We start from the raw sequence: 8,895 nt of genomic DNA, 5'->3' as shown, positions 1-8,895 counted from the left end.
GACTTCCATCTCTCCCTAGTACACAGAATCCCTGCTGATTTTCATAGCCATGTGTCATTTGGGCACCCGTTCCCAGCTCTGGTACTCTGGGCTAGGGAGCCTGGCATGGAACTGAGACTCCACACTCTTCAGGGGGATACTTCCCAGCTGAGATATCCCTCTGAGATCTGAGCCATGGCCCCTGGGAGCAGGACCAGCCCTTCTCACATTTCCGCCCTTCCTACAAGTCTTGATGTGGCTTCTTCTGTAAATCCTTGGCTATAAGACTTCTGTTTAGAGAGTCTTCAGTTGATCATTCAGGTTGATTGTTCTACATTTTAGTCGTAATTCCAGTTTGGACCTGGAAGGTGAGTATAGCTTCTACCTACTCCACCGCCATCTTGGATCTCTCCAATAGTACTTTCTAACATTTAAAGAAACGTTAACTTACCACCATAAGCACTCATTGTGTCATTTTTATTATAGTTAATTTATAATTCCCATTTGCTGTCATAGTCAAGCTGATACAGAGGAACAATCAAGAATTACAAGAGGAGGAATCAGAATGCCTTTACATGCCAGCATGCCAGGGCCCCAAGCTCCAAGACAACAGAAGCTTTTTGTTCAAGACCTCGCCCTATGAATCTCTTCATCTGGCTGCTGCATTGACATTAATAAGGGATTTCAATTGTGTAACTAAAAAAGAATGACTAAAAATTCCATTGACTCATTGTTAACCATAGAGCATTATAATTATTTGAAAGATACAAACCACTTCTAAACCCACAACTGGTTTGGTCTCAATTAAGAAAAACGCTGTGGCCTTGGTTGGGTGGCTCAGTTGCTTGGTGCATCATCCTGTACACCACAAGGTTGTGGGTTTGATTGCAAGTCAGGACCCATACCTAAACTGCAGGTTCAATCCCTGGTCAGGGTGCATGCAGGAGGCAACCGATGAATGTTTTTCTCTTTCCCTCCCTCTCCCTTCCTCGCTCTCTCAAATAAACATATCCTTGGGTGATGATTTTTAAAAAATAAAGGAAATTGCTGTGATTCTATCTCCATGTCAGATTAGAATCACTGAACAAGAAATAAGCAAATCTGATATTTCTAGAGATCGGGGAAATTTGCAAAAAATACAAAAAAGAAAAATAGTCATGTCATTAAAACCTGAGGCATTGTTTCTAAGACTGATGTTGAGCAGAACCTAATTGTCCTGAGGGCTTAATGATTATGGGAATGGATGTGCAAAGAAGGAGAGAGGCAGGTTTGGATGTTCTTATGTTGACAGCTGAATGGAGGAATGGCCAGATGGAAGAGATGCACGGGGCAAGGTATGGGAAGAGGGTGTGGCGCTTCCCTGCCACTCTCCCAGCCTCTCCAGGTGTTCATCAACCCAGGAGCTCTCCAAACTGAATGAAACTGTCTATGGTAGGTATCATTTAAAGAGTATATTTGACACCATTTGGCCGTAATTTTTAAATGTTTTGTTATATTGAGCCATAAAGGCATCCATTCCTTTATTACACTGCTTCATGATTAGAATGCCTGCTTGTATTTTTTCCTAGATGTTTATTAAGTTTTTGAATAAAGAATTTCTTTGTTTTTTTAGTGAAATATGTTCCCCAAGCTGTTGTGAATTAAAATGTAAATATGATGATGTCTTTCTTTGTGTATTTACAACCAGGACAGAGATGACTAGTTTCATATGTAGTTCTGTGAAACAATTCACCTTTACTGACACAACATAACTTTGTATATATTAAGATATCCATTGATTCAACTGCTATGGAAGAAAAGGGAAACTAAGGAGACAGTTTAGGGACTCACTTCAGCTTGTCCTCTTCAGTAGGTACTAAAATTGGTAGCTCCTAAGCTACTTAAGAATTTCTGGCTCTAAGTTATTTGCCTGTTACTTTTCTTTATAAAGCTTTACAATTACATGAATAAAGATTTCAGTTTCAAGAGAATTCTTATTGAATTCAGTGTGTACTACTGAATCACACACCACATGGCTATGAGAGGGTGTGTTAGGGTTGCTGTAATTTAATTTTGAACTAGCTTCATAGAAAGACCCATTGTGGTGGCGAGCAGTTAGTATATTTTTAGAACCTGTGGAGCATGAGGGAATGTTCCTGGAGCTCACTCATCGGGGTCTTTTTCAAGTTCAAGTCCAGGAATATAAGATTAATCTTGTCTAGAGGCAGAGAGAGATTCTCTTGTGGAACTAACTAGAATTTCATCTTAAACCTTCTATCAAGAGAACTCTACAAGGAGGTCCCTGTAATGACTACTTGCTCTAGGAGCTAATAGTCAACACTGACTGCAAACTACATAGCAGTGTGACAGTCTGAATTTTTTTAATAAATAAATTAGACATATATTATATAAGCTTAAGGTGTTCAATGTGTTACTTTGATATTTATATATTATAGATGGTTCTTGTAACGTATTTATCACATTACATAATTATAATACAACATTACTGTCTAGATCAGCGATTTTCAACCTTTTTCATCTCATGGCACACATAAACTGAGTATTAAAATTCTGCAGCACCCCAAAAAGAAATATTTTTTTGCCAATCTGACAAAAAAAGGTATAATTTTGATTCATTCATACCAGACTGATATTGTTGTATTAGCTGTTGTCATTTTTTTATTTGATAATCTAAGGGAAGAGAGGTCATTGCCCCTAACTAAATAGTCAGGTATTGCATGTTTTAAAAATTCTTGCTGCTCACTGGTTGAAAATTGCTGAGCTCGGTTCATTATACTGTGCATTAGAGCCCTATGGGTTTTTACTACGTTACAAGTTTGTACCCTTAAACACCATCACTCTTTTCCCCCACTCCCCATACCCTGCTAACCACTGTTTTACTCTCTGCTGTTTAGATTTTGATAGGTTTGATGTTTTTAGAGTCCATACATAAGTGATATGGTAACAATACTTTTTGTTTGATTTATCTCACTTAGTATAATGTGATCAAGTCCTATCCATGGTGTAGCAAATGGGAGGACAGCCTCCTTTCTCATGGCTGAATATATTCATTATGTATTTGTACAACATTTCTCTTACCCATTCACCTGTTGATGGGGATTTGGGGTTGTTTTTATACCTTGGTTAATACTGCAATAAACGTGGGAATGCATATGTCATTAAATAAAAGAATTATAAGAGTAGGAATCATTGCAAATACTCTATCGCACATGACAGTCACAACTAAATATCAAATCACTTTAAGGAGCTGATGATATAAGCTTTGGCAGTTTTCAAGAAACACTGGCGAAACCCTAAATACTTCTCAATGCATCAGCTACCATCTACTGTACACCTCCTCCTGCAGTTGGCACTGTACAAGGTACTTAAGGACAAGGAGTTTGACTCCATAAATTTCAAAAATATATATTTAAGACTTATTATTCACAGAGTTCTTGGCATAGTTGTATTTTGAAGTTTCTACTGTTGAGAAGTTTGAGGTTTGTGTTGTCTCTCTTTCAGTCCCAAAAGCTCCGTTCTGAGTTCTCCGGGCTTTGGTGGAATTTCAGGTATTGTCTATTAAAAACAAAACAAAACATAGATGCCAATGCTTTCTTAGACTGTAATTAAATGTGACCTGAAAAACTTCAGAGCAAATAAGAATTTAAAAAGAACAGAAAGCCCCTTGCTGCTCAATGATAAATCTTTATTATGAGAACCCACAGTTGATCAAGTCCCTTTCTAGCCTCATATTTATGACTCTATCATTCAGGCTATGCCTAAAGTTCTAGCCCCAGAGGGACAGTTTGCATCACTATCAACTGACAGATCAAAAATCTGAATATAGCTTTCCATACATGGAAACTTACTCCTGCACTATTTACTGACTCCCCAGCACGCATAAAACAGTGAGCAAAAAAATATAAAACTGCTTTCAGGAAAGATGGTCAGGAAAGGCCTGAGAGGGCGACTTCTTTTGGTAACTGCTTTAGTGAGATAATTTGCATACCATACCATTCGCCCATTTAAAGTATAAATTTAATGGCCTTTAGTATATTCATGAAGTTGTGCGTCCATCAGAATAATTAATTCTAGAACTGCACCCACGAGAGGAACCCCACACTCATCAGCAGTCACTCCGGCTGCCACACAGCCTTCCGGCCTCTGAGCCACGGCCCTAGGCAATCATCAATCTACTTTTGTCTCTACAGATTGGTCTATTCTAGACGTTTAATATAAAAGGGATTATACAATATGTAGTCTTTCGTGATTCGTTTCTTTCACTTAACATGTTTCTAAGGTTCATCCATGTTGTCACATATCAGTACTTCATTTTCTTTTAATATTCCATTAATTAACACATAACATTCCATTATATAGGTATACCACATTGTATGTGTCCATTGATCAGTTGATAGACAACTTGGATTGTTTCTACTTTTTGGCTCTTCTAAATACCATATTTTGCAATGTATAATGCATACTTTTTGCCCAATTTTTTGAGGGAAAAATAAGGATGCACATTATACATGGACAGTTACCGGTACATAAAATTTCTTGTACCTTGTATCTGTTCTTGTGTTTTGCAATTATTTGTTACATAAAATTTCTTGTACCAGAATATGTTCAAAAACAAATACAAAAATTCCTTTATACTACGAAAAAAAGTATCTAAATATAAATTAAAAATAATTGAATTAAAAAATTAAAACAAAAGATTTTCTCCCCCGACAGTCTGGGCCAAAAACATAGGTGCACATTTTACAGGGCAAAATATGGTTAATACTTCCATGAATATTCATGCACAAGTTTTTGTGTGGACATATGTTTTAATTTCTCTTGAGTATAAATCTGGAAGTAGAATAGCTGGGTCATATGATAACTCTATGTTTAACTGTTTGAGAAACTGCCAGGCTGTTTTCCACAGCAGCTGCACCCTTTGATATCCCTCACAGCACTGCAGGAGGGTTAGAATTTCTCCACAGCCTCACCAAACCTTGTCACTAGCTGGGTTTGTATTTAAAATTAATAGCCATTAGAGTGGTTATAAAGTGGCATCTTATTGTGACACAGACCTTACATTCTAGTGGAGGAAACAAAAAAAAAAAATAGAGACAAAGAAAAATAATTGCATATTGTGAGACATGCCCTATGGAAACAAAGGACCGAGATGGAACAGCAGAGGAGCGGACCTCCTGAGGCTGCCCAGGACGCTCGTCGCTGGAGGAGACAGACATTTGCGCAGAAACCTAAAGTTTTGAAGGAGGAAACCAAGCCAAGATCTGGGAGAAAAGCACTCCAAGAAGAGAAAAAGCATGGCTTTGAGGTGGGAACAGGCTTGATGAACTTGAGAAACAGCAAGGAAGCTAGTGCGGCTGCAACAGAGGGAATAAGGGGGAAATGATACAACGTAAGTCCCCTGGCAGGCAGGGGCCAGGCTGTGGAAGGCGTTAAGCCTGTACGGTTTCTGGGTAAAACTGTGTACAAGCAGGGAGGACATGAGGACCTGGCATTGCTGCACATGCCACTGGATGCCATCATAAGGTTTCTAGGCCCAAGGCAGATGTGCTCCTGATTCCGTTTTAAGATCATTTTTGCTGCTGTGGGGAGAGCGGAGTGGTCCAGGAGCGAGGAACGAGGGCCGTTCTGCACTCACCAGGTCTGGCCGGTAGTACCTGTGCACCACTTGGGCCCCTGCGAACATGGCCAGGAGGCTGGCTGCGACCATCTTCACGTAGCTGGGCCAGGACACTCCCGCGGGCATGGTCGGCGGGCTGTGCGGGAGGGAAAGCGTGCGGCATTAGAAGGTTCCCAACTCAGGTTTAAACCAAGCTGGGAAACGAGTCTCCCAGAGACGTGCGGCGGGGTCGGGACACGTTGGTTCTCTCCACCCCTGCGCCCCACCGGAGTCCTTATATAAAAAAGGGCGTTGAGAGGGCAAACCCCCTCCTGTTTTGAGACGAGACCAGCCTTCAACGGTTTTTTAACGTTAGGTGCTAGGCCTTTCTAATTTAAAGACAGCCCTGCGGGAGCAAGCGGAAGGCCGGCCTGCCTTGTTTCCCCGCGCCGCCCCTTCAGACCCTGGAACCGCAGACCGCACTCCCACTGGCCCCAGAGGCGCCCAGACACAGACTGCCCCGGAGGGCACGTGCACTCCGCAGCTGCGGCCCCGCCGGAGAGGGAAGTGGGGAGCATGAGAACTGGGCAGAAATGGGGCTTGGGGCCGGGGCCAGAATTTTTTTTTTTTTTTTTTTTTTTTTTAACCGATTCGCAGGTCTTTCCCAGCCCAGGTTTCTGTCTCCTTCATCTTTCCCCCATAGCAGGATTTCCCTGGCAGATGTCGCGGCTTGGGCTTGGCTCTGGCTGGGTTGGTGCACATCTGTCCCTTCACATGCACAAACTGCAGGTGTTAACTACCTTTTACAAGCGGGTGGAGACTGGCACACTGAGCACCGAGTGCTTAGGTGGTCACCGTCTAGTGAGTGAAGTTAAAAGCACTCTGTCCTTGTGCCACGTGTCCTTTTGATGCCTGAAACAACTACACCGAGACAGCTATGTGCTATGAGGCTACTGAAAAAGAGAAAATCTGAAATCAACAATATTTAATTATGCATTTTTAGGTTGTGCTTTAGTTAGGGATTGATTTTTGTTAAGAAGAGGCTAAAGCAAGACGATTCTGAAGGATTATGGTTTTGTGTATAAGATAAATCATGATACACTCACTTTTTAAACAGGTAAGTATATTTGACATAAAATAAACCACATATTTAAAGCATTAAATTTGATGAGGTCTGACATGTGTACACCTGTGTAACCCTTCTTATGATCAAAATAATGAATGTATCTATCACACCGAAAAAGTTTCTTTGTGCCTTTCTAATCCCTCCATATCGTCTTCTTCCCTAGGCAACCACTATAGGCGACCTTACTAGGTTCTTGAAAGGGAGAGTATTGGGAGGAAAAGGGAAACAAGGTGAAATGACTTGGCCCTTATTTCGTTTTTGCATCTACAAGGTCTCTTGGAAGTAGAGACATATTTGGCAAAGACAAGAGGTTTCTCCTAGGCTTCCCCAATCAAGGCTCACAGAACAAGTTTGTCTTCCAGGCAGAGTCAGGGTGGTGAGCAAGACATGATGGAATAGGAGCCACTTTGTTGATTGCTTCACCATTCCCAAGTTCAACGTCCGGCTCCCCAGCAACTCTTCTAGTAAACTCTTCATAAGATAGAACTAAGCAGAGGCTCCTGGTCTGCTGTTAGGAATGGAGCTGGCAGACCCAGAAGGTGCAGCCCCACAGTGAGATGCTGGCTGCCCAAGAGTAACTCTTCCTGAATGAAAACCTCCTGAGAAAAGTTTATAGCTCTTTAAACATACTTCCCATCACCAGAATTACCTCTCTGAAATCAGTTAGAAGCCACCTGCTTTAAATCTCTTCTAGTCTGTCATCCTAGGGGGGTTAGAAACCAGAGAAAGAGAGGATGCACTGCTATTCATTCATTAATTCAACAAATGTTCAATGGATACCTACTTTTTTGTACTGGGCTCAGTCTATCAACGACCAATGTTGTGAATGTACCGCCCTTATGATTCTTACTATGGCTGCAAGACACTTTGAAAAGATACAGGTTTATTATTTATAGTTACACAGCACACCTGCAGCCCCACAGAAAGGTTGTAGCTAGAGCGAGCGTAGCCACGTGCATGGGCCTGGAGTTCTGCTTTTATTGTGGTTAAGTGTGGGGGCCTAGGGTTTCAAGAGTTCACTCATTATCAGTGCATTTAAAACAAAAGAGTGGAAATTTAAAGCACAGAAAAGGGGGAAAAAACAAGTGGCTCAAATGGTCATTTATTGAAATCAACCAAGATTCCTAAAGTAAAGAAGCCTCAGCTCCCAGAGGTGGCCTGGCTCCTCAATGGCTCTTTAACCCAACACGCCTGTGCGTGCATACATGTGCCTGCCTGTCCGGCAATGTATTTATTCTAGATAGTGTCTGTGTGTTAATGTGTGCGTGTCTGGCAATGTGTTCTAGATAGCCAGTCTATGAAAGGGGATGCCTCTTTGAAATGAATGCTGCGATCAAAGCTTAAGTTAAGCACTTGCGTTAGAAAAAAAGAAAAAAAAGTTAGGATTTACGTACACCTACAATGAGTCAGGTTCTGAGTAGTGCCTACTAAGGGACACGGTATTTGTAAAAGTTCTGAAAAGCTTTAAAATATTAAAAGTTTCATTTAAACAACTGACATAATACTAATTAACCATTCTGTATGTACTCATTAAAGCCCTTTCTTAGATTCCAGAATGAGGAAGCCACATAAAGCACAGAGCCACAGCCATCTTCCGGCCCCCATGTTACATTGGTGAGAAACAAACCTTTGTTGCTGTAAACCACTGAGATCTTGGAGTTGGCTGTTACCACAGCTTAGCTAGGGAAAGCTAATACAGCAGCCATGTTTTTCATCATACAAACTAGAGAAAAATAAAAAGCCGTCTCCATTAACAGCTATTTGGTGAAATCCTTATACAAACACCAATGACAAATTGAGAACTAATGAGACAAAAACTAGCTGTAAGAGCCATTGAGAAGAAAACAGGGTTGGTCTGCAAGGTTGTGAAAGAAAATGTGATGCCTGACTGGTATCTACGATCACATGCTTAAAACATTAATATTTTTACATTTCCAGGGTAAAGCAGACAATGTAAAGTTTTACAAAGCAGTTTCAGAATCACCTCGATTTACAGACTAGGAATTTGAGGCCTAAGACGTTACACTGGCCTGGACTCCCACATTATCTGATATCATAGACTCTTCTTTCCTCCACATCACGCTTGATAACTAATACAAGACTTTTTAACTAGGGTAACATTTTGGGTGGAAAGGCCTACATAATCCTGAGATAAACATAACCACCCCACCTACTGAGCGTCCCTAGAGGACTT

General features: G+C 41.1%; 1 protein-coding gene across 3 annotated transcripts in view; it reads right to left on the bottom strand.

The window, feature by feature from the left end:
• Positions 1–447: 447 nt before the first annotated feature.
• Positions 448–8,895, bottom strand: part of LOC129071372 (ubiquinol-cytochrome-c reductase complex assembly factor 6) — an 8,928-nt gene continuing 480 nt past the window's right edge. For 2 of the 3 annotated variants that reach the window (XM_054574613.1, XM_054574612.1), the window contains exons 2-3: positions 5,615–5,732; positions 448–3,534 (exon numbers count right to left, since the gene is read on the bottom strand). In XM_054574613.1, coding sequence (XP_054430588.1) covers positions 3,439–3,534; positions 5,615–5,722 — 204 coding nt within the window. In that variant the 5' untranslated portion in view covers positions 5,723–5,732 and the 3' untranslated portion in view covers positions 448–3,438. Of the gene's footprint in view, positions 3,535–5,614; positions 5,733–8,328; positions 8,425–8,895 lie in introns of all 3 variants that reach the window. The other variant, XM_054574611.1, reaches the window with a different exon arrangement.

This window comes from Pteronotus mesoamericanus, unplaced genomic scaffold, assembly GCF_021234165.1.
Source record: "Pteronotus mesoamericanus isolate MK-2021 breed Mesoamerican mustached bat unplaced genomic scaffold, CSHL_Meso_final contig_263, whole genome shotgun sequence".
NCBI lineage: Eukaryota > Metazoa > Chordata > Mammalia > Chiroptera > Mormoopidae > Pteronotus > Pteronotus mesoamericanus.
The sequence above is the reverse complement of the archived record's forward strand: the minus strand, read 5'-3'. Positions and strand labels throughout refer to the sequence as shown.